At 39.1% G+C, this 26,522-nt stretch overlaps 1 protein-coding gene across 2 annotated transcripts in view; it reads right to left on the minus strand.

Annotated features, from left to right (window-relative positions):
* Window positions 1-26,522, minus strand: part of MCM6 (minichromosome maintenance complex component 6) — a 49,246-nt gene that overhangs the window by 21,782 nt on the left and 942 nt on the right. For both annotated transcript variants that reach the window (XM_060106032.1, XM_060106033.1), the window contains exons 2-11: window positions 16,956-17,102; window positions 15,526-15,636; window positions 14,368-14,617; window positions 12,405-12,570; window positions 11,745-11,890; window positions 10,387-10,537; window positions 6,502-6,643; window positions 3,830-3,971; window positions 3,013-3,120; window positions 1,991-2,146 (exon numbers count right to left, since the gene is read on the minus strand). In XM_060106032.1, the coding sequence (XP_059962015.1) occupies window positions 1,991-2,146; window positions 3,013-3,120; window positions 3,830-3,971; window positions 6,502-6,643; window positions 10,387-10,537; window positions 11,745-11,890; window positions 12,405-12,570; window positions 14,368-14,617; window positions 15,526-15,636; window positions 16,956-17,102 (1,519 nt within the window). The remainder of the gene's footprint in view (window positions 1-1,990; window positions 2,147-3,012; window positions 3,121-3,829; window positions 3,972-6,501; window positions 6,644-10,386; window positions 10,538-11,744; window positions 11,891-12,404; window positions 12,571-14,367; window positions 14,618-15,525; window positions 15,637-16,955; window positions 17,103-26,522) is intronic.

Here is a 26,522-nt window from a genome sequence, read left to right on the forward strand (position 1 = left end):
TCAGACAATGCCCAACAATGGGGGGGAGGGGACTGGGTTAAACATTTATATAGATTTGTGAAGGGAAAGAACAAAACCCAAACATAAAAAACGAAAACCCTCTAAACATTCATATTAATGGAAGGCAAATTTTATCTAGATAAATTTAAAATTTTGCTGTAAGCAAGAGGTATGCATTTACCTAATGTAATGTAGGACCTCCATGCTCAGCAATTAAAAGTACAGTACAACATGACCTTCTACAGAAGGTCATTTTGTACTTCTGTGCACATCTGAGATGTGCAATGTTGTTAAATATTTAAGTCTAAGTATAAATAACTCTTAATACTAACATGTTAGAATGTAAGTAAATCTGCAGTTTAAAAAATTTATTTATTTATTTATTTATGACTGCATTGGGTCTTTTTTGCTGCATGCGGGCTTTCTCTAGTTGCAGCGAGAGGGGGCTACTCGTCATTGCGGTGGCTTCTCTTGCTGTGGACCATGGGATCTAGGTGCGTGGGCCTCAGTAGTTGTGGCACATGGGCTAACTAGTTGTTGCTTGCGGGCTCTAGAGCACAGGCTCAGTAGTTATGGCACACGGGCTTAGTTGCTCCGCAGCATGCGGGATCTTCCCGGACCAGGGCTCAAACCCGTGTCCCCTGCATTGGCAGGCAGATTCTTAACAACTGCGCCACCACGGAAGTCCCTAAATCTGCAATTTTATATTCAATCTTAACACTCTTACATAATTAGGAAAAAAAATGTGACACATGCAATAATTTTTTTTTTTTTTTTTTTTTGCGGTATGTGGGCCTCTCACTGTTGTGGCCTCTCCCGTTGCGGAGCACAGGCTCCGGACGCACAGGCCCAGCCGCTCCGCGGCACGTGGGATCTTCCCAGACCAGGGCACGAACCTGTTTCCCCTGAATCGGCAGGGGAAAGCCCCACACGCAATAATTTGATAGGAAGACAGAGGAAGACAAATGAGTCAATTTGAAAAAAAAAAAAAAAAAAAGAAATTTGTGTGGTACCCCTATTCTTTTCAACCTTAATGAAAGAACAAAAACAAAAATCTAATAAATATCATGGGCTTCCCTGGTGGCGCAGTGGTTGAGAGTCCTCCTGCCGATGCAGGGGACATGGGTTTGTGCCCCGGTCCGGGAGGATCCCACATGCCACGGAGCAGCTGGGCCCATGAGCCATGGCCGCCGAGCCTGCACGTCCAGAGCCTGTGCTCTGCAACGGGAGAGGCCACAACAGTGAGAGGCCCACGTACTGCAAAAAAAAAAAAAAAAAAAAAAAAAAAAAATCTAATAAAAATCTTAAAGAGAGTATGGTTGGGAATTAACTGAAATACTTTTTTGGGGGGAATTAAAAAACAGTAACAAGGGGACTTCCCTGGTGGTCCAGTGTTTAAGAATCTGCCTTCTAATGCAGGGGGATGCGGGTTTGATCCCTGGTCAGGAAACTAAGATCCCACATGCCGTGGAGCAACTCAGCCCGTGCGCCACAACTACTGAGCTCGCACGCCACCACTTCTGAGCTTGTGTGCCTCAATTAGAGATCCTGAGTGCCACAAACTACAGAGCCCATGTGCCCTGGAGCCTGTGCACCAAAACTAGAGAAGAGAAAACCTGCATGCCACACTAGAGAGAAGCCTGCACAACTCAACAAAAGATCCCGCATGCTGCAACTAAGACCCAGTGCAGCCATAAATAAGTAAATAAGTAATAAATCTTTAAAAGAAACACACAAGAAAAACAAAAACAAAACAGCAACAAAACCAAAAAACTTGGTATTTCTCAACACAATTAAGCAGAACCAGCAATTCAAGTGATTTTCAGTCACTTAATAAACCTCTGTCCAATCCTGTGCCACTCTGAGAGAAATGAAAGGTCAGTGGCAACACATGCACCAGTTCTTCAGGAGTACATCCTCCCAGCTTGTCTCACTCAATTACTCAAACTGGAAATAATAAAGGAAGCTCAGAGCGATAGCTCATAGTTACCTCATTACATTCATCCACAAGTATAAAGAAGAGATCAAATCGGGACATGATAGGAGCTGACAAGTTTATATTCTGTTTCAGTGATTTTGATCTGTCATAGTGTCCACTGATTGGGTTTGCTGCTGCCAAAATGGATGTCCTGGCATTTAGAGTAGCCTGACCACAAAAGGAAAAATCGTGACAGGTTTAAAAAGACAACTGTAATGGCATATGACAAAATGTTCAACCTCATCCATAATTAACTAAATGCAAACCAGAAGAATAAGATATCACGTTTCACCCAGTGAATCATCAAAATTAAAGTCTGATAATATATAGCAACAGGTACTCCCATATGATGTTGATGGTATGATGTGCACACCCTTTAAGCCAGCAATTTCTTACTAAGAATTTATCTTGCAGCTAGGTACAGGAAGATGTGTACAAGGATGTTTACAATATTGTTTGTAATACTAAAGGCTGGAAATGACCTGAATGTCACTCTTCTTTATAAGAGTCTAATGAGCCAAACTGGGGTATGTACAATTGCAAATCATGGAGTAATAAAAAGACAAGTGAATCTAATATATACTGGTACAGAAAGATTACCAAAATAAAATTATGAAGTTAAATGAACAAGGAACAAAACTGTATGTGTATTATGCTTATTTATGATAAAATATTCCTAAAAGGGACATAAACTCAGCAGATAATTCTGAGTATCTATTGGTGCTAGGAGTTGGAGGGGAAGATTTCTCTTTTTAACTTATGGTTTAATGTATTGCTTACATTTTTCTTAACTATTTGAATGTATTACTTTTATTTTTAAAGTTTGATTTCTCTCTAATGCTAGTTACAATATTGTACTTATTATTTTCATTTAAATAATCTGTCAACTTGATTAATATCCTCAAGGCTGTTTTCCGTTTCAGTAAACTGCATTTCATGTTGAAGTAATGCATTTTATCCAAGTGATTGTCTAGAGCTACATTAATCTACAAGGCTAAGGCATGATGCAATGGAACAGAAGTGGACACACATACCTTCACTCCTGCTTTAGTGATGGAGATGGTCTGCTGTTCCATAGCTTCGTGAATAGCAACTTGATCCCGCACCTCCATCTTATCAAATTCATCAATACAACATACACCCTGTAACCAAACAAACCTAGCATAAGAAACTGCCCTTCAGATGTCAAACGGCAAGGAAACTCAAAGTTTGCTACCAGAGACCTTTCAGTTCTTTTAAGCAACTAAGATAGGTAAGTAAGCAATCCTAACTCCCTCTACTAGAGTAAGATAGTACAATAGTTCCCAGAGCTCGAGGGAACCATACTCTTTTGACTCATTTTAAACCAAAAGTGAAACTAAAAACATGCAGTTACTGACTGCACTTTTATTCAACATCAAAACCTTGTGTAAATCTCAGGGTCAAAATATTCTGGGTTACCTCAGTGTTGACTTTAGGCTGGGAAAGTGAAGGATGGAGTTGGAACATAATATTTATAAGTATATATAGCTACAATTTACATGCATTCACAGAGCTAACTGATCTATGACAAATACATGCAAAATGCAACAGATATACTCATAGATGTGCCACAGTCTAGAAAGGAAAACTGCTGAGAAGTACTAGTCACAGCAAACACACAAGCTCAGGGCACGTAATACGTTCTAGAGAAGTTCAGAAAGTGCTGATTAATGATGACAATCCAATTTCTAGATTAATAAAACCATGAATTATTTACTAAAAGTACTTATTAAAAAGAGGACATCTCCTTAATAGGAACTTATAGGCCTTTATTGATAGGGATGGGGATATTCTGATTTCTTTATATCCAAGAGGGTAAAATGTTCTTACATTATCAGCCAGCATCAAAGCTCCAGCCTCAATGACAAACTCATGAGATTCTTCATCTCTCACAACAGCTGCTGTTAAGCCAGCAGCACTGGATGCTTTGCCACTGGTATAGACAGCTCTGGGACTGAATTCCTCCACGTGCCTGTTCAAGGTTATCATATTCATTAATATATGACTACAAAGCATCCTTTTCAGGATTATCAGCTGGTTATGGCTTATGTCAAGTAAGAATTTAAATTTCTAAAAGAACATTTGAAAGAGGCATTAAGAAAAAAAGCATTTCATAAAGACACATGCCATAGACCAAATAGAAAGCCTTTTCTCCTTTGGTCTTTTAAATAGGTCAAATCCATTCCTGTTAAAGGAAGATGAAGTTCATACAGGGCAAAAACAATAATAAACAGTTCAGCAAAAATGATCTATTAGACGCCTTGTACTTAAAACAAAAACAAACAAAAAACAAAACAAAACAAACAAACAACAACTACAACAAAAAAATGAAAACAAAACAAGATGGGATATTTATTCCAAAAAGGCAAGGCTGGTTTAACATCTAAGAATCAATAACATGCCATATTAAAAAATGATAAGAACCACCTTAACAGATGCAGAAAAAGCATGTCAAAAAATCTAACACCCATCATGATAAAAACTCGACTAACTAGTAGAGACTTTCCCTCAATCTGGTAAAGGGCATCTATGAAAACCCACAGCTAACATCATACTTAATGGTAAAAGGCTGAACGCTTTCCCCCTAAGAGCAGGAACAAGACTTAGGGGTCTGCTCTTGCCACTTCTATTCAACATTATACTGAAAGGTTCAGCCAGGGCAACTAGGCAAGAAAAAGTCACCCAGATTTGAAAGAAACAACAACTATCACCATTTGCAGTTAACATGATCTTGTCGACAGAAAATCCTATGAAATCCACTAAAACAGTTAGAAATAATAAGTCAGTTCTTGTGATGCTGCAAGATAAAAGATCAATAATTGTATTTCTACACACTTGCAATAAACAACCCAAAAATTTAACTAAGAAAACAGTTCCATTTACAATAGTATCAAAAAGGATAAAATACTTAGAAATAAATTTAATAAAAGAAGAGCAAGCTTATACCCTGAAAACTACAAAACATTATTGAGAGAAGTTAAAGAAGTCCTAAATAAATGGAAAGATATCCCACGTTCATGGATCAAAAGACTTAATATTGTTAAAAAGCAAACATAGGGCTGCCCTGGTGGCGCAGTGGTTGAGAGTCCGCCTGCCGATGCAGGGGACACGGGTTCATGTCCCGGTCCGGAAAGATCCCACATGCCGCGGAGCGGCTGGGTCCGTGAGCCATGGCCACTGAGCCTTGTGCGTCCGGAGCCTGTGCTCCGCAACGGGAGAGGCCACAACAGTGAGAGGCCCGCGTACCACAAAAAAAAAAAAAAAAAAAGCAAACATAATCGTGTACAATACTGTTCAGAGGCAACACTGCAGTACATCTTTCTGTGGTGGTGGTGGGAGAGGTGGGAGGCAGGGGCAGAGGAAATGAGAAGAAAAGAGAATTCTCTTAACACAGGACTATTACCTTCAAATCTAGAACTCAGTCCCTGATATACTTGAAGGAAATAGTATTTAATTATAAAACTTCAACTAAAAATGTTTCAGCTTCTAGAACATTGCCATGTTAAACATTTCCCAAACAAATAAGGAAAGGCAGCTTGATATAGTATGAAGAGCACATGCTTGGCAGTCAAAATGCTGAGTTCTAATATTCATGGCTTAGAGGCACTTGTCAGCTCTATGAAGTTAGGCAAATTACTGAGGCTCAGAGAAGTTTTGATTGCCTCCCTAAAAGAAGAGAATAATATTACATGCCTGTCTGGATGCTGGTAGGATAAGACATAACACACACACACACACACAGCACCAAGAACACAGCAAGTCCTCAAAAACTGGTTGCTCTTATCTTGACCTCTAAGTTTCTTAAAAGTTTGAAAGCAAGCAAGTATTTTATTATAGCTTTTAAAAATAAGCAAAAATTGCTAAAGTAGTACTCATACTAATAAGTTTAGCATAAAATGTCTCATCTTTATCACACTGTTTTTGGAAAGAGTGTCCTCTTTAAGAACTTTAAGGATGTTTGTATTCTTAATCTCAGCAATCCTATGCCTAGGAATTTACCCAAAGGAAAATAATAAAATAAAAACTTATACACATTATGATGTTCACTGTATTTGACTATTAAAATAAATTACTGTTAAACTGTCTAATATCAGGCTAGGGGAATGATTTTGCAAGTTATACCAACAAAAAACAACAATCGTGAAAATAAAGAAACATGGAAAAATATTTAGGGCAAATTAAAATTGAAAATATGCATGCTGTGACTTACAACCATGAAAATATATATTCATATATTCAAAGACTTTTACACAAAGATTAAAAGAATTCTATGTGGGATTGGAATTACAGACAATTTTTCCCTATTCCAAAAAATTGTAAAATGTTGTTACATTCTACTTAACAAATTAAGGTGTACTTAACCTAAAAGAGTTATATATTCAACAGTCATAATTTATACTCCTGCTCCGGTAAGGGCACACTGACTGCATTCTCGGTAGCACAGAAAGCCTGGAACTACGCATATTGTTTTCTCTGCTGTACTATCTCAGGCAAACACTTACTTGAGAAACTGGCTCTTAGCTGTACTTGGGTCACCAACAATGCAAACATTTATGTCCCCTCGAAGAGAGGTTCCTTCCCCTGTTGTCTTTGGAACACCACCAAAGAGCATCAGCAAGATACCCCGTTTTATTTCGTCATTGCCTGAAATGAAAACCCAAGGTATTTTTCAACATGAGGTTAAACAATTTCACAGGAAACTACAAAGGCATATTTACCAACGAAAAGAGCAGAGACCGCTGAAGCAAAGCTAAGACTAGAGTAAAAATATCTGGTTCTTGTCCTGTGAATGTAAAGTCACCCAGTCACCGTCCTAATGTCTTCACCTAATCATAGATGGCAATGCTCACCATTCTAAGAGCCTCTCCTTGTCCGTAAGTCCTACTTCCTAAACAAAGCCCTTCCCTATGTCACAGTTCTCAAATATCTCTCCCCATAAATAAACTATGTCCACTACAGCCTACCACATTTGCTAGTTCTTTCTAAAGGCAAGTCTTACAGCTCTACCAAGAGTTTGAGGAAGTGGTCCATGACTTACTTCTTTTGTATCAGGTACAGTGACCCGTGCTGAATATAAATACAAGCTAATTGAACTGATATGGATTAGATAAGATGCTGAGTGTGTCTTACAGCTGCTTCTGAGAACTGTTTATAAATGCAATATAAGAAGGAAATGCACAATTAAAAAAAAAGACAACACCAGATTTTTAGAAATGTGATACCAGAAGAAACATTTTTCCGTTTTAATTATTATGACTTTCTGTGAATTCCATCAACAAAGTGCTAGGTACATTTATAAAAAACACTCCTTAAAAGCAAAAAATTAAAAATCTATTCCAAAAACAAAATTTCTGACTCATAACCTATATGAAACAAATGTGTTGGAGGTGTGGTAGTTTTAAAATGGTCCACAAATTATTTGATAATCCTCTTTTCTAGATGGAGCTTAATTCTCCTCTCCTTAAGTGTGGCTGGGCTTAGCAACTTGCTTCCCACAAATAGCCTATGGTAGAAGTGAAGGTGTGTTAACTTCTGACACTAGGTCCTGAGAAGCACTTTGCTTCCTCCTTGCTCTCCTCTCTTGGATTGCAGGCTCTGGGGGGAGCCAGCTGCTATGTTGTGAGGACACTGAACCAGCTCAATGGAAGAGACTCATGTGGCAAGGAACTGAGGCTTCCAGCTGACAACTAACACTAACATAAGCAGTGAGTGAGCTCCCTTGTCAGTGGATTCTCCAGCCCAAGTCAAGCCTTCAGATGACTGCAGCCCCAGATGACGTCTTGGTTACAAACTCATCAAAGACTGATCCGGAACCACCTAGCTAAGTCTCTCTCAAATTTCTGACCTATAGACTGTATGAGATAATGTTTGTTGTTTCAAGCCATGAAGTTTTGGGATAATTTGTTATGTAGCAACAGATTAATTTACGGGGGAACATAAAATTTGACACCTACTCATTATAAAAGAGGACACTCTAAAATCCACAAAGGATTATTAACATAAAGAATTTCAGTTCAATTTCATTGACCAAATATTTAAGTAGAATAAAAGGTTAATTTTCAATGATTAAAAATATATACCTATGGGGCTTCCCTGGTGGCGCAGTGGTTGAGAGTCTGCCTGCCGATGCGGGGGACGCGGGTTCGTGCCCGGGTCCGGGAGGATCCCACATGCCGCGGAGCGGCTGGGCCCGTGAGCCATGGCCGCTGAGCCTGCGCGTCCGGAGCCTGCGCGTCCGGAGCCTGTGCTCCGCAACAGGAGGGGCCACAACAGTGAGAGGCCCGCGTACCACACACACAAAAAATAAATAAATAAAAATATATACCTAGGGACTTCCCTGGTGGTCCAGTGCTTAAGAATCTGCCATCCAATGCAGGGGACGCGGGTTCAATCCCTGGTCAGGGAACTAAGATCCCACGTGCCGCGGTGCAACTAAGCCCGTGCACCACAACTAGAGAGCCTGCATACCACAACTACTGAGCCTGCATGCTCTAGAGCCCGTGTGCCACAACTAAGACCCGATACAGGCAAATAAATAAACAAATAAATATCTGTAAAAATCCCAATAGCTTAAAAATATATGTATATACCTAAGAGAAATACCCATAATCTTATGAATTCTTGCCATAACTCCAACTGAATACGGAAGATAAGGATGGAAAAAACAAGGGTAAAGCATGAGGCCTGAAAATTTAATCAAATCCTCAACACACAAGGGGATTTAATGAAGTGAGCAGCTAGTAACCAAGAGCCAAGAAAATATGAAAGAAGAAACCACAAGGTATAGGCATAGTACATATAACCAAAAAACATCAAGAAATCTCTCTCCACCATGAAAACTAAAAAGAAAAACAAGATCAGGATATTAATCTGGCATATTAGAATATACTTAAGTGCAGTTCTATCCTAAAGCCAGAAAAAAAGAAGACTAAATGACCTTTTTTTTTCTTTTTAAAAAAAAACTGTGGTAGAGTGACAGGGGCTCGGCAATGGCCGCCCTGCAGGCGCACAAACCGCTGTTGGGAGGCTGCTGTGTGGCGGCCGCCGAGACCTTCTCCGTCTGAGCCGCGGTTCCTGAGTCCGGGGTCCCGTTTCCCGGAACCTTCATATTTAAAGTACTACATGAAAATGAAAAGAAAGGTGGTGGATGCTGCCGGCAAGCTGAGATTGAGTCCTAATGAGGAAGCCTTCGTTTTAAAGGAAGATTATGAAAGAAGACGAAAACTAAGATTGCTACAGGTTCGAGAAAAAGAAAGAGATATTGGTTTACAAATAAGAGAAGATATAAAACAGAGGAGAAATCAGCAACTCACTCGCTTGGCAGAAGAACTAAGGACAGAATGGGAGGAATCACAAACTCAGAAAATAAAGAACTTGGAAAAACTGTATTTAGCAAATTTAAGAAATATGGGAGAGGGGCATCAACAAGCCAAAGAAAATGTAAGTGAGCACTTATTTGACTACCTGCCTGTGGTAGTGATACCTGTTAAAAGTAGATTACAGTTGTTAGACACTTATAAAAATGTTTTCATGTATAGAATTTGCTGTGGGCAGTCTGAACTTTTTTGTAAATTTAATATAATTTAAGAATTCTGCTAGGTTCATTTCCTAGTAAGAGTCATGTCAAGAATAATCTATTTCCAATGATGTTTAAGTTAACATTATTCTCTAACAAATTTATGGTTACCAAAGGGGGAAGGTGGGGGGGGATAAATTAGGAAGTTGGGATTAATACATACACAGTACTATATATAAAATAGATAACCAACAATGACCTAGTGGATGGCACAGGGAACTATACTCAATATTTTGCAATAACCTATAAAGGAAAAGAATCTGAACAAGAATATATATATGTATATAACTGAATCACTGTGCTGTATACCTGAAACTAACACAACATTGTAAATCAACTATATTTCAATTTAAAAAAACAAACATTATACTCTTCCAGTCCTTAACTATCTGTGTAAATAAAATAGTAACCTTCAGAAAAAAAAATTGTGGTAAAATATACACAACTTTTAAGTGGTCCAGTGGAATTAAGTACATTCACTATCTTTTATAACCATCACCCCTATCCATTTCTAGAACTTTTCATCATCCCAAACAGAAACTCTATCCATTAAACAACAATTCCCTATTTCCCTCCCCACCAGGTAACCTCTTTCTACTTTCTGTCTCTGTGAATTTACCTGTTCTAAGTACCTCATTTTAAGTGGAATTGTATAATATCTGTCCTTTTATAAATGACTTTTTAAAACCCCTTCTAAACCCACTAAAAAACTTTCATAATCTGATTTTTGTGTTTTAAGAAGTCACATGTTGCTGTTTTATAATCACTATTTTGATTTCAAGTTTATGCCACAAATGGATAGAACTCTTACCATGTATAGTAGGGAACAGGCTTGTACAAAGATTGTGGTATAGATTTTTATCTTGACTCATTTCAAACACTTTCTCCCACTCCTTCACAGTCATTTGGTTCTTAATGCTCTCAGCTGTCTGTTCCTCATCTCGGAGCTCTTTTCCTCCAAACTGAGGAGTGGAGAAGAAAGGAAAAAAATAGTAGTATAGACACAGTCAAAATAATGTGAAAGAGAAGAAACATCACCACAAACGAAATATAGCCTGGGAGGTCAACTTCAGAATCTGCTGACTGTAAATGTTTTTAAAAAAAATCTCCTACCAGTATGGCCTAAGATACTGAAGAGCTTGTCATTTGTCCAGTGATTTAAAAAAAAACAAAAAAAGCTACCACCATTGTTTTGTATTGCTATCTAAATGAATCTAGATGCTCATGAGATGAACCATAATAAAATGTTAATCACTGATATGACGATGAAAATGAAGAAACAGAATATTATGTTCACCACTCATTTTCCAAACTTTTCCTCACTGCTTTCCCCTCCTGGAATAAAATCAAGCTCTGAACAACTACAATACCAGGGGTCGATCACTCTCAGAAAGAGCAGTATACTGTACTTCCCAGATTACTAAATTTTTCTACTTGTACTTTCTCAAGGAGCATGACAGAGGAACTTTAACAATTAAAAACAGAAAAACCAAAACAGAAAAACCACTGTGAATAATAATAGTACCAATGCTCTTAAAGCATTGGGCTCTTATGTACAAAAATAAATAAGACTTTTCCTTAAGATTGGGAAGACAGGGCTTCCCTGGTGGTGCAGTGGTTGAGAGTCCGCCTGCCGATGCAGGGGACACGGGCTCATGCCCCGATCCGGGAAGATCCCACATGCCGCGGAGCGGCTAGTTCCGTGAGCCATGGCCGCTGAGCCTGCGTGTCGGAGCCTGTGCTCCGCAACGGGAGAGGCCACAACAGTGAGAGGCCCGCGTACCGTAAAAAAAAAAAAAAAGATTGGGAAGACAGACATGAAAAAATCTGGTTTTAAAACTAAAGAACAGGGCTTCCCTGGTGGCGCAGTGGTTGAGAGTCCGCCTGCCGATGCAGGGGACACGGGTTCGTGCCCCGGTCCGGGAAGATCCCACATGCCGCGGAGCGGCTAGGCCCGTGAGCCATGGCCGCTGAGCCTGCGTGTCCGGAGCCTGTGCTCCGCAACGGGAGAGGCCACAACAGTGAGAGGCCCGCGTACCGCAAAAAAAAAAAAACAAAAAAAAAAAACTAAAGAACAAATCTCAACCCAACCCCATCTTTAAAACTGAGTTTGCGGCAGCCTCAGGGGATGCCTTTCTTAAGCTTTGCCATTCTACTAAGAAGACTCACCCTCGGGTTGGTTGGTGCAACACAGCAGGCAAGAAAGACCAGCCTGTATGAAAGATCCCTAACACCAAGTGCCCGGAGCCCTCGAATGCCTTCTGTCTCATATCCATCAACACCACTGACACGGTAATTAGTTTCTGCACGTGCTCCTGAAACATTGAATGATAGATTGTTTCACAGCTCAAATACTGAAGGTGCTGAGAATCAAAACTGCTCAGATAGGGCCTCCCTGGTGGCGCAGTGGTTGAGAGTCCGCCTGCCGATGCAGGGGATACGAGTTCGTGCCCCGATCTGGGAGGATCCCATATGCCGCGGAGCGGCTGGGCCCGTGAGCCATGGCCGCTGGGCCTGCGCGTCCGGAGCCTGTGCTCCGCAACGGGAGAGGCCACAACAGTGAGAGGCCCGCATACCGCAAAAAGAAAAAAAAAAAAAAAAAAACTGCTCAGATAAATGAAACCTATAAATGCAAAAATTTCATTTAGGCTTTGAAATTTTTCAGAACAGTAGCTTTTATAGCAAACCAATTTGTTTTTACTCTCATTATAGTTCCTTGCTCACCCTCTGATTAGTAGCCAAAAATAAGACAAGGAAGATGCAAGAAGCTAGATACTCTGCAGTTCAGGTAACTGAGAATTTGCTAAATTTGAGCCACAGATTACCGACCTGGTATGCTAAGCTTAGATACGTCAGGCACAACAATCAGCGTCCCTGTAAAGTCACACTTGTCACCAGCTTGAGCTGACTCCACAGCTTCAGCCCTCAAGATCACTTCTAAACTGCGAGGGATACTCCCTCGAGGAAGCTCAGCTTGAGTCTCTTGAATACGAACCTATAACAAAGACAAATAAATGGCCAAGGATGAGAAGAGATCTATTTCAAATGCCATGCAATCTAAATTAAATGCCACAGGGCTTCCCTGGTGGCGCAGTGGTTGAGAGTCCGCCTGCCGATGCAGGGGACAGGGGTTTGTGCCCCAGTCCGGGAGGATCCCATATGCCGCGGAGCGGCTGGGCCTGTGAGCCATGGCCGCTGAGCCTGTGTGTCCGGAGCCTGTGCTCTGCAACGGGAGAGGCCACAACAGTGAGAGGCCCGCATACCACAAAAAAAAAAAAAAAAAAAAAAAATTAAATGCCACAAATATCGACATATCCTAAATTATCTTACTAGTTTGCAGACTTCTGACATGTGCCAACATTCATCTTAAAAATTCTCTACCATAAAACTCCTTTCAATTTGGTAAGAGATTACATCTACTTAAAAACTTCAAGTTCACTTTTACTCTCATTAAACAACATGTATTTTTTTCTCTTTGTTCAAACTGACTTTAAATAATTGTTCTGTGTTCCATCTTCCTCTAAATTGTCAGGGAAATTTTATGAAAAATTTCACATCTTTTATACCCTCCACCTCAACACAACTGTTAACATTACTTAAGACACACATAGTTTTACTGTATTATTTGAAAGAAGTTGCAAAAATCAAGATACTTCACTCCTAAATATTTTAGCACTCACCTCCTAAGAATAAAGACAATCTCCTATGTAGCCACGATAACATCAATCACACCAAGAGATTTAAATATTTAATTCCATAATGACCTCTTTATCTAGTCCATCTTCAAATTTCCCCAGTTGTCAAGAATGTCCTTTATTACAGCTGTTTTTTTTTCCCCCAAACCAAGACCCAACCTAAATTCATATTTTGTATTTGGTTGTTATATCATGTTCTTTATCAAATATAAAGCATCTTTTACCCAAAGTTGTTGGTAAGAACACGTTTCCTATAAACCAAGTATCAGAATAAAACAAGAAAACTAAGTAAGGACTAAAAACTGAATTTAATATAAATTATTTATTTTAGTCTGGTACTCATTCTCCAGTGTTTGAGCTGCTGCAGCTTTTCTCTTTGCATATACCAGAGTTACTAAGCCCTGAAGAGCTTTAGCCCCTTCATTCTTACTGCTACCATCCAACTCTTGCCCAGTTAACTACAACTGACTATTAGTCTCTTGTTAAATACCACACAGTTGTCTCATTAATCTTCCTTTAAAATTCACATCATCTGAAAACGTATTCCCTTGCTTATCAAGATAGGTCCAAGCTTCTCAATCTGAGATTTAAGGCTCCAAGTACTTCCATGCCTCATACCAAATCATCTCAGATGATCTCCAATTTGGTTCCTCTACTTTAATCATGATAATCCTCATTGCTATCGACAAGCATGTCCATTTTCACCTGTCCTTTTATTTATGCCTTCCTCCCTCCTAACCACCAACTCCAAGTCTTACACCAACAAGTCTCTACTTCTTCAAAAATTTTCCTAACTCTAGCTTGTAATAACAGTAATAATAATAATGGTTACTGTTTATTCTTTGACAAATACATTTTATTTGCCTGAAGGAGCTTTCAATCCAAGTTGTTAAAGGTTAGAACACATTTATATACTGATAATTGAAATTTGCATTACAAATTTTTAGCTTAAATCTGTAGTCACACTTGACGAACCTTGACTTACATAAAAACTGAGTTTAATATTGCCTAAGTAAGCTTATATTAATAATTACAAGTGCCTAGAAGTGAATTATTAGCATAGGCTGAATCTGACCTAAAAAGAAATTAATACGCACCTTTTGAAAATCAACGAATCTTGATTTATTTGTATCCAGCAGGAATCTCCTTCTGTTGGCACAAACTGGATTTCGGCAGATGTTTGGCTGTGTGTATCTGAATTGCTGTTCTACATCCTTGATCACTGTCTGACAGTCCAAGCACAGGAAAGTTCCGCTCACAAGCTCTGGATGAACTGGGTGAGTCCGTACCACCTGCCCACTGATGCGAGTGAGCAAACCAATTCTGGATGAGTTGAGTTCTCGAATTCTGTTTAAACACAGATATTGCATTAGTAAAGATTCATTTTCAAACTAAAAATTTTCACTTATTTAATGAGAGGATAGTCAATGATAATTTATGCTTAAAATAACAACAACAACAAAATAAGAGACAAGGTATTCTTTGGACTCTCCTACAAGAATAATTTAGTCAACATGCCCATTCCTGAAGTATAATGTACATGCATCCACAACAAAATACATAAATGAATAAATAAGAAAAACTAAGTAAAGGACATGAAAGAAAGCAATTATAATTATAAAACAAAATGATCCCATTTTTGTTTTATATGCAAATTTTTTTTTTTCTTACCTACATTTCTAAATAAGTATTTTCACAGTAAAGTTATCCTTGGGAAAAATTATCATAGGAAAATTTTTTTTTCTGAACTTGAAGGTTTAGAAAACACTGTATTTCACAAACCCATTTTATATTAAATAACTTGGTAATTTTATAAGTAATTTTAGTAGTTTAAGTTTTCAAAATATCACTTCAATTTCCTCCAACAATTTATTCTTTAAATAACTGCTAAAGAGGAAAACAGTTTAAAAGCTATGCTATTTAAGTTCTTGACAATTCATTAATTTTTTGTGACTGTTCTCAGTTTTCATATTTTCTCACTGAACTAATTTTTCACCTCAACATCCCTTAAAAGGTGTCCTAAAATACTGTAATACCCAGAAATTGCTTCACTTAACATACTTCCCATCCCATTTTCCTGGAAATACATATTTTCCAAAACTAAATCTTCTGGATAACTGGATATAGCTCTTTATCTACCTGGATATAACTCCTTATAGACCTAAGACTACAACCTTCTGAGATTTCTGACAATTAAGTGATGCCTATACTATTTGGGGAATTCTTTTTTTTTTTCCCAAAGAAGGGTTTCATACTTGTGTCTGGTAGGAAGATCTTGGAATGCAACATAAAAATCCTTGGCAAGAGGGATCTCTTTACGGTCTTTGACAAAGGTTTTCAAGGCCCGACATAGGTAAGGGTAAACTCTGAAAAACAAACAAAAAGTAAATCAACTGACAACTTCAAGAGGCTTACCAAGGGCTCCTTCCCCTTATGCTTCCCAACAGCTGAAACTAAGGAATTACATCTGGTTACAACCAAACTTTAGAATTTAACTCTGCAGGACACTTCTATCATCTGGTCCAGGTTTAGAGCATCTTCAATCCTCTCCTATTCCACCATAAACACATCTAAGACAATAGAAACACCAAAGATAAAATGCTGTTCCTGAATACCTATTATTTTTAAATAATCATTTAGCACGCACACGGCAGGTCACTCCTCTGTCCAAGATGACTCTACCTGAACCACCTGGGCAGTATACTACCTAGCAAGGCAGCCTCCCACTTGATGTCAAGGTCTACTATTTTCTTCCAGGTTTTATTCTTGATGGATAGGAAGTGGGTAAGGGCAGGGAAGGAATTTGTGAACTGATTTGAGAGCAAGTTGGCAGAAACGTTTCACTTGACTGGTTAGATGGAAGTGTGCATGTTCTCTTAAGTTTTAAATAGCTGAGGCAGCTTGGTTTAAGTGGTAGGATCAGGAAGTCCTCTGAAAAATCAGCTACTTTCAGGAGACAGAACTGCAGCACGGTCTGTGCATGAGGTACAGGCACAGGTGTTTACACCATCAGCCCTGATTTTCTACCTCCCTCTCGTCAGTACAACTTTTCCTGCTACATACTATCACAATAAACTCTGCTGCTTATCCCTCCAACCATTCTTGATAGCCATATATGACTAAAAACACCGAGACAAATCCTCCATCTCCCAGTATACCAGGTAAAAGAACAGGACTGTGACTCCTTACTCCTGGGTCTTCATTTCTCTTTCATAACAGTCCACAGTGTTTATTTTAACCTGATTTTATTTAAACTAAGTTTTGTATAGAAAGATATTTCTGGCTTTATATAGCAATTGAAAGCAAAACAAAAGCCTAATGTCTAATTTCTGCCAAAAAATACCATTCAGCTTTTAAAATGTTTCAAGGGATTTTATATGATATGGGGAGGGGGAGTGGATTAAATGAATGACATAGCAATAGCACTGAAGCCTGACACAAAGCAATCCTCTTAACACCTGGAAAAACTACATAGAAAACAAAGGTTTTCAACATTTGCATGTGAAAAATAGTCAACTCCATAAAGGCCTAAATTAGTTCAGAGCAGCACTAAAATGACCACTGGCTGTATCAAAGGGCCTCTGTGACAGATGCCCTTTTGCCTCACAAATGAACACTTCCGTTCTAAGAAGAGCTGGCTTCCCAGGCTCCATGTCTATTTAAAGTAAAGATTAATACACCAAACCTATAGAACTCCTCTTGAATGGTGGTGGAAAGTTGCTGGTTAAATTGCTCCAGGTCCAAGAAACTCACAACCAATGTGTTTCTCTCGGGACGAATTAACTCCTCAGCTAACTGCAAGTACTTAATTTCTCCATCGCTGTTCTGGAACCTGTAGATACATGCAAGTCAGATTAAACCGAAGAATTAGGCAGCAAAAAGAAGAATGTGAATGCCTGATAATTCAGCATATTGGTTAAAGACCATCAGCTTTAGGGTCAGACAGGTCCATTTTAGTAGTTGTATCGCTTGGGGCAAGTTACTTACCTATTCTAAACCTGTCCCTCTTCTGTTTGAAAAAAATAATAATAAAAAAGATTAGAACATCATCTTATCTCCTAAGATAACTGTGAAGATTAAATGAGAGAATGCCTTTAAAATGTTTTGTACAAAGCTGGGAACATAGGAAAACTACATCTTCAGATTTCAATCTGAATTTCTTGATTTAACACTTTCCAATTTTTTTTTTTTTTTTTTTTGCGGTACGCGGGCCTCTCGCTGTTGTGGCCTCTCCTGTTGTGGAGCACAGGCTCCGGACGTGCAGGCTCAGTGGCCATGGCTCACAGGCCCAGCTGCTCCGCGGCACGTGGGATCTTCCCGGACCAGGGCACGAACCCTCATCCCCTGCATCGGCAGGCGGACTCCAACCACTGCGCCACCAGGGAAGCCCCCAACGCTTTCCAATCTTAACTGTACATACCAACAATAAAAGAATAGTTAGTATTTGTTGATTAGAAAATATTAATTCAAGAAATCCAGGTTAGGAGATAGGTTCAGGATGGTGGAGTAGAAGGACGTGTGCTCACTCCCTCTTGCGAGAGCACCAGAATCACAACTAGCTGCTGGACAATCAACAGGAAGACACTGGAACTCACCAAAAAAGATATTCCACATCCAAAGACAAAGGAGAAGCTGCAATGAGGCGGTAGGAGGGGTGCAATCACAATAAAATCAAATCCTATAACTGCTGGGTGGGTGACTCACAAACTGAATAACAATTTTACCACGGAAATCCACCCACTGGAGTGAAGGTTCTGAGCCCCCCGTCAGGTTTCCCAACCTGGGGATCCTGCAACGGGAGGAGGAATTTCCAGAGAATCAGACTTCAAAGGCTACGGGGATTTGATTGCAGGACTTCGACAGGACTGGGGGAAACAGAGACTCCACTCTTGGAGGGCACACACAAGTAGTGTGCACATCAGGACCCAGAGGAAGGAGCAGTGACCCCATAGGAGACTGAACCACACCTACCTGCTAGTGTTGGAGGGTCTCTGGCAGAGGCAGGGGGTGGCTATGGTTCATTGCGAGGATAAGGACACTGGCAACAGAAGTTCTGGGAAGTATTCCTTGGTGTGAGCCCTCCTGGTGTCGCCCACTAAAAAGCCTGTAGGCTCCAGTGCTGGGTCGCCTCAGGCCAAAAAACCAACAGGGAGGAAACTCAGCAGACAGGTGGATTAAACTTTTACTGAGCTCTGCCCACCAGAGCAACACCCAGCTCTACCCACCCCATCAGGAAGCTTGCACAAGCCTCTTAGATAGCCTCATCCACCAGAGGGCAGACAGCAGAAGCAAGAAGAGCTACAATCCTGCAGCCTGTGGAACGAAAACCACATTCAGAGAGACAGACAAAATAAAAAGGCAGAGGACTATACCAGGTGAAGGAACAAGATAAGACCCCAGAAAAACAATTAAATGAAGTGGAGATAGGTAACCTTCCAGAAAAAGAATTCAGAATAATGATAGTGAAGACGATCCAGGACCTCGGAAAAAGAATGGAGGCAAAGATCGAGAAAATGCAAGAAATGTTTAACAAAGACCTAGAAGAAGTAAAAAACAAACAGAGATGAATAATACAATAACTGAAATGAAAAATACACTAGAAGCAATCAGCAGAATAACTGAGACAGAAGAACGGATAAGTGACCTGGAAGACAGAATGGTGGAGTTCACTGCTGTGGAAGAGAATAAAGAAAAAAGAATGAAAAGAAATGAAGACAGCCTAAGAGACCTCTGGGACAACATTAAATGCACCAGCATTTGCATTATAGGGGTCCCAGAAGGAGAAGAGAGAGAGAATGGACCTGAGAAAATACTGGAAGAGATTATAGTTGAAAACTTCCCTAACATGGGAAAGGAAATAGTCACCCAAGTCCAGGAAGCGCAGAGAGTCCCAGGCAGGATAAACCCAAAGAGAAACACGCCAAGACACACAGTAATCAAACTGACAAAAGTTAAAGACAAAGAAAAATTATTAAAGGCAACAGGGGAAAAACGACACATAACATACAAGGGAACTCCCATAAGTTTAACAGCTGATTTATCAGCAGAAACTCCACAAGCCATAAGGGAGTGGCACGATATATTTAAAGTGATGAAAGGGAAGAACCTACAACCAAGATTACTCTACCCAGCAAGGATCTCATTCAGATTCGATGGAGAAATCAAAAGCTTTATAGACACACAAAAGCTAAGAGAATTCAGCACCACAAAACCAGCTCTACAACAAATGCTAAAGGAACTTCTCTAAGTGGGAAACCCAAGAGAAGAAAAGAACCTACAAAAACAAACCCAAAACAATTAAGAAAATGGTCATAGGAAAATACATAGATAATTTACCTTGAATGTGATTGAATTAAATGCTCCAACCAAAAGACACAGGCTTGCTGAATGGATACAAAAACAAGACCCATATATATGCTGTCTATAAAAGACCCAGTTAAGACCTAGGGATACATACAGACTGAAAGTGAGGGGACAGAAAAAGTTATTCCATGCAAATGGACATCAAAAGAAACCTGGAGTAGCAATACTTATATCAGATAAAATAGACTTTAAAATAAAGAATATTACAAAAGACAAGGACACTACATAATGATCAAGGGATAAATCCAAGAAGATATAACAATTATAAACTTATAGGCACACAAAATAGGAACACCTCAATAAACAAGGCAAATGCTAACAGCTATAAAAGAGAATATCAGTAGTAACACAATAATAGTGGGGGACTTTATAACGCCTCACTTACACCAATAGACAGATCATCCAGACAGAAAATTAATAAGGAAACACAAGCTTTAAATGACACAACAGACCAGATAGATTTAACTGATATTTATAGGACATTCCATCTGAAAACAGCAGATTACACTTTCTTCTCAAGTGCACACAGAACATTCTCCAGGATAGATCACATCTTGGGTCACAAATCAAACCTTGGTAAATTTAAGAAAACTGAAATCATATCAAGCATCTTTTCCAACCACAACACTATGAAATTAGAAATCAATTACAGGGAAAAAACCGTAAAAAACACAAACACATGGAGGCTAAACAATACGTTACTTAATAACCAAGAGATCACTGAAGAAATCAAAGAGGAAATGAAAAATACATAGAGATAAATGACAATGAAAACATGACAATCCAAAACCTATAGGATGCAGCAAAAGCAGTTCTAAGAGGGAAGTTTATAGCAATACAATCCTACCTCAAGAAACAAGAAAAATCTCAAATAAACAATCTAACCTTACACCTATAGGAAGTAGAGAAAGAACAAACAAAACCCAAAGTTAGTAGAAGGAAAGAAATCATAAAGTTCAGAACAAAAATAAATGAAATAGAAACAAAGAAAACAACAGCAAAGATCAACTCTATGCCAATAAAATGGACAACCTGGAAGAAATGGACAAATTCTTAGAAAGATATATCCTTCCAAGACTGAACCGGGAAGAGGCAGAAAATATGAACAGACCAATCACAAGTAATGAAATTGAAACTGTGATTAAAAATCTTCCAACAGGGCTTCCCTGGTGGCGCAGTGGTTGAGAGTCCGCCTGCCGATGCAGGGGACGCGAGTTCATGCCCCGGTCCGGGAAGATCCCACATGCCGCGGAGCGGCTGGGCCCATGAGCCATGGCCGCTGAGCCTGCGCGTCTGGAGTCTGTGCTCCGCAAGGGGAGAGGCCACAGCAGTGAGAGGCCCGCATAACGCAAAAAAAAAAAAAAAAAAAAAAAATCTTCCAACAAACAAAAGTCCAGGACCAGATAGCTTCACAGGTGAATTCTATCAAAGGTTTAGAGGAGTGCTAACACCCACCCTTCTCAAACTCTTCCAAAAAATTACAGAGGAAGGAACATTTCCAAACTCATTCTATGAGGACATCACCCTGATATCAAAACCAGACAAAGATACTACAAAAAAAAGGAAAATTACAGACCAATATCACTGATGAGTATAGATGCAAAAATCGTCAACAAAATACTAGCAAACAGAATCCAACAACACATTAAAAGGATCATACACCATGATGAAATGGGATTTATCCCAGGGATGCAACGATTCTTCAACATACGCAAATCAACCAATGTGATACACCATATTAACAAATTGAAGGATAAAAACCATATGATAATCTCAAAAGATGCATAAAAAGCTTTTGACAAAATTCAACAGCAATTTATGATAAAAACTCTCCAGAAAGTGGGCATAGAGGGATCCTACCTCAACATAATAAAGGCCATATATGACAAACCCACAGCAAACATCATTCTCAATGGTGAAAAACTGAAACCATTTCCTGTAAGATCAGGAACAAGACAAGGATGTCCACTCTTGCCAGTCTTATTCAACAGTTTTGGAAGTCCTAGCCATGGAAATTACAGAAGAAAAATAAAAGGAATCCAAATTGGAAAAGAAGAAGTAAAACTGTCACCATCTGCAGATGACATGATACTGTACATAGATAATCCTAAAGATGCCAGCAGAAAACTACTAGAGCTAATCAATGAATTTGGTAAACTTGCAGGATACAAAATTAATGCATAGAAATCTCCTGCATTCCTATACACTAACAATGAAGGATCAGAAAGAGAAATTAAGGACACAGTCCCATTCACCACTGCAACAAAAAGAATAAAAACCTAGGAATAAACCTACTTAAGGAGGCAGAAAACTATAAGACACTGATGAAAAAAATCAAACATGACACAAACAGATAGAGATATATCATGTTCTTGTATTGGAAGAATCAATATTGTGAAAATGACCATACCACCCAAAGCAATCTATAGATTCAATGCAATCCCTATCAAATTACCAATGGCATTTTTTCCAGAACTAGAACAAAAAATCTTAAAATTTGTATGGAGACACAAAAGACCCCCAATAGCCAAAGCAATCTTGAGGGGGAAAAACGGAGCTGGAGGAACCATACTCCCTGACTTCAGACTATACTACAAAGCTACAGTAATGAAGGCAATATAGTACTGGCATAAAAACAGAAATACAGATCAATGGAACAGGATAGAAAGCCCAGAGATAAACCCATGCACCTATGGTCAAGTAATCTATGACAAAGGAGGCAAGGATATACAATGGAGAAAAGACAATCTCTTCAATAAATGGTGCTGGGAAAACTGGACAGCTACATGTAAAAGAATGAAATTAGAACATTCCCTAACACCATACACAAAAATAAACTCAAAATGGATTAAATCTTAAATATAAGGCCAGACAGGGCTTCCCTGGTGGCGCAGTGGTTGAGAGTCCGCCTGCCGATGCAGGGGACACGGGTTCGTGCCCCGGTCCAGGAAGATCCCACATGCCGCGGAGCGGCTGGGCCCGTGAGCCATGGCCGCTGAGCCTGCGCGTCCGGAGCCTGTGCTCCGCAATGGGAGAGGCCACAGCAGTGAGAGGCCCGCGTACCACAAAAAAAATAAAAAAATAAAAAAAAATAAAATAAAAAATAAAATAAAATAAAAAATAAGGCCAGACACTATAAAACTCTTAGAGGAAAACATAGGCAGAACACTCTATGACATAAATCACAGCAAGATACTTTTTGACCCACCTCCTAGAGAAATGGAAATAAAAACAAAAATAAACAAATGGGACCTAATGAAACTTAAAAGCTTCTGCACAGCAAAGGAAAGTATAAACAAAACGAAAAGACAACCCGCAGAATGGGAGAAAATATTTGCAAATGAATCAACGGATAAAGGATTACTCTCCAAAATATATAAACAGCTCATGCAGCTCAATATTAAAAAAACAAACAACCCAATCCAAAAATGGGCAGAAGACCTAAATAGACATTTCTCCAAAGAAGACATACAGATGGCCAAGAGGCACATGAAAAGATGCTCAACATCACTAATTATTAGAGAAATGCAAATCAAAACTATAATGAGGTTTCACCTCACACTGGTCAGAATGGGCATCATCAGAAAATCTCCAAATAACAAATACTGGAGAGGGTGTGGAGATAAGGGGACCCTCTTGCACTGTTGGTGGGAATGTAAACTGATACAGCCACTATGGAGAGCAGTATGGAGGTTCCTTAAAAAACTAAAAATAGAATTATCATATGACCCAACAATCCCACCACTGGGCATATACCCAGAGAAAACCATAATTCAAAAAGACACATGCGTCGCAGTGTTCACTGCAGCACAATTTGCAACAGCCAGGTCATGGAAGCAACCTAAATGCCCATCAACAGACAAATGGATAAAGAAGATGTGGTACATATATACAATGGAATATTACTCAGCCATAAAAAGGAATGAAATTGGGTCATTTGTAGAGACGTGGATGGACCTAGAGACTGTCATACAGAGTGAAGTAAGTTGGAAAGAGAAAAACAAATATCGTATATTTACATATATATGTGGAATCTAGAAAATGGTACAGATGAACAATTTGCAAGGCAGAAATAGACACACAGATGTAGAGAACAAACGTATGGACACCAGGGGGGAAAGCGGGGGTTGTTGTTGGTGGTGGTGGTGATGGTGGGATGAATTGGGAGATTGGGATTGACATATATACACTAATATGTATAAAATAGGTAACTAGTAAGAACCTGCTGTATATTAAAAAGTGATAAGCAATTAAAAAAACCCTCAAAACACCCTAACTCTATTAATGATATAAAAAAAAGAAATTCATGTTAAAAATCCAAAGATTTAATTTCTAAAGGGAAAACTGACAGATTAGCTGTTGATTTAAGAACCAGAATACAAATAAATACACAGAAATGAGGTGTTTCAGCGCCTAAAACCTTCAGGAAAACGGAAACATACACACACACAAAGTAAAGCTGGTGTGTTTTTTCCAAAAGCGTATCATATGAACATATTTGATTTTTGTTCTTCTAACATAACCATGCAGGTTAGTTTTGAGAAAAAATCAATTCCTCCTTCAAATACAGCATGTTCTGTTAAATACCTAAATATCTATCTGCAAAGCACTATGCCAGAGGTACCACAGGCTGGAAATGACAGTATTGTCCCTCTGCTAGGGTTGACACTCTCATAGGAGACATTTCTACTAAAGAGAGGGACAAGACATCTAAATGTCCATGACAAATGAACGAACAAAATGTAGTATACACATACAGTAGAATATTATTCAACCTTAAAACAGGATATTCTGCAATGTCTCAATATGGATGAATCTTGAGGACATGGTGCTAAGTGAAATAAGCCAATTACAGAAAGACAAATATTGCATGATTCTACTTATATGAGGTATCTAAAAGTCAAATTCAGGAATTCCCTGGCGGTCCAGTGGTTAGGACTCCACGCTTTCACTGCCGTGGGCCCGGGGTTCGATCCCTGGTCAGGGAACTAAGATCTCACAAGCCATTGGGAGAGGCCAAAAAAAAACCCCCAAGAAGTCAAATTCATAGAATCAAAGAGTGGAATGGTGGTTGAAGGAAGAGGAGAATGTGGAGGTACTACAGGCATAAAGTTTCAGTCAAGCAAGATGAGTAAGCTCTAACAGATCTACTGTACAGCAATAACACAGTACAGTTAAAATTTTGTTAAGGTAGATTTCATGTTAAGTGTTCTTTCCACAATAAAATAAAAAGGAAAACGAAAAAAAGGAGGAGGTAAAAGAAATGTGACAGGGGAATATAAACTAATTTTGCCTAACAGGGACATCTACAAAGGCTTCATGCATATAAAAGATAGCACTGGAATTCTGCATTGAAAGACTTCCAAAATTTGAAAGAAAAAAATTGAGTGGTGGATAGATTGGCTACAGATGTTCACAAGTATGTAGCAAAGTCAGGAAGGGTATGGGAGGAGTGTGGATAATGACAGAATGGCTGTGGAAGATCAAACTGGAAAGAGCAGCTGTGAAGAATTTGGATCTTATTCCATAAGCAATGGCAATCAAAGTTGGTATTTTGAGAGGGCGTTAACATTTTTTCCCAACAAATACAGGGATTATTTGTCTTGTTCATCATTGTGCCCAGGAGTCAGCTGCATGGCAAACTGCAAGGAAGCAAAGGTAATTACATTATTTGTTAAAATCAAACATAATTGAGGACCTGTGTAATGTGGTGTGGTGGCTAGGTGGGATTAAGGATGGGATTTACATTCAGATGAAACAGCTGACAGGTAGATATATTACCAGAGATGACAGAAAATGGCAGCTTGGGAACATAAGGGAAGAAAGGATTGGTACTGCCTGAAAGGTTTATAGGGTTTAACAAATGAGGTATGAATCTTTAGCTAGGCTTTGAAGGATGAAGAGCTGTCAGGCAGAGTTAACATTGCCAAAAGTAGGGAAATATAAATTAAACTATGGTTTTAACTCTATCAGAATTTCACAAGACAGCAGAATTATTCACAGTGGTAAAAGTGTGGAAACAACCTACATATCCATGGATGGATGAAGAGACAAACGAAATGTGGTATAGACATACAATGATATACTATTCACCCTTCAAAAGGAAATTCTGGCACATGCTACAGCATGGAAAACCTCAAAGACACTATGCTAAGTGAAGTAAGCTGGTCACAAAAGGCCAAATATTGTATGACTCCAAGTCTGAGGTACCTAGAGTAGTCAAGTTCATAGACAGAAAATAGAATGGTGGTTGTCAGGGGCAGGAGGGTGCGGGGAATGGTGAATCATTGTTTAGTGGGTGCAGAGTTTCAGTTTGGGAAGAAGAAAAGTGGTTTGGAGATGGATGATGGTGATGGCTGTATAACAAGGTAAATGTACTTAACGCCAGTGAACTCTGTGTTTAAAAAAGGTTAAAATGGGGACTTCCCTGGTGGTCCCGTGGTTGAGACTCTCTTCCCAAAACAGGGGGCATGGGTTCGATCCCTGGTTGGGGAACTAAGATCCCACGTGCCACAGGGCACGGCCAAGAAAAAAAAAAGGTTAAAATGGTAAAGGTTTTACCACAATAAAAACAAAAAAACAGAAAAAACAATTTCCAGCCACGTTATGACCCTTAAAGACGTAGAAGTCATTAAGGCCCCTAAGAATAGCTAAAAGAAATTTTAAGGATGGTAAGCATTTTCGTAAGACATGTGCTAATTTTTTAAAGCTTCACTATAACTAGTGCTAACAACTTAGTGGAGTTTCTAAATATTAGTAAAACCCCATGATTTTTTTTTTAGGACTATGGCAAAGAGTCTCAGGCCAAGATGTCATCGAGGAGAACTTCAAATGCAAGAAATGATCAAATTAAAAAACTGAGCTCTTAAAAAAAAAAAAAAAAGAATTT

The sequence above is a fragment of the Mesoplodon densirostris genome, chromosome 8 (assembly GCF_025265405.1).
Source record: "Mesoplodon densirostris isolate mMesDen1 chromosome 8, mMesDen1 primary haplotype, whole genome shotgun sequence".
NCBI classification, from domain to species: Eukaryota; Metazoa; Chordata; class Mammalia; order Artiodactyla; family Ziphiidae; genus Mesoplodon; species Mesoplodon densirostris.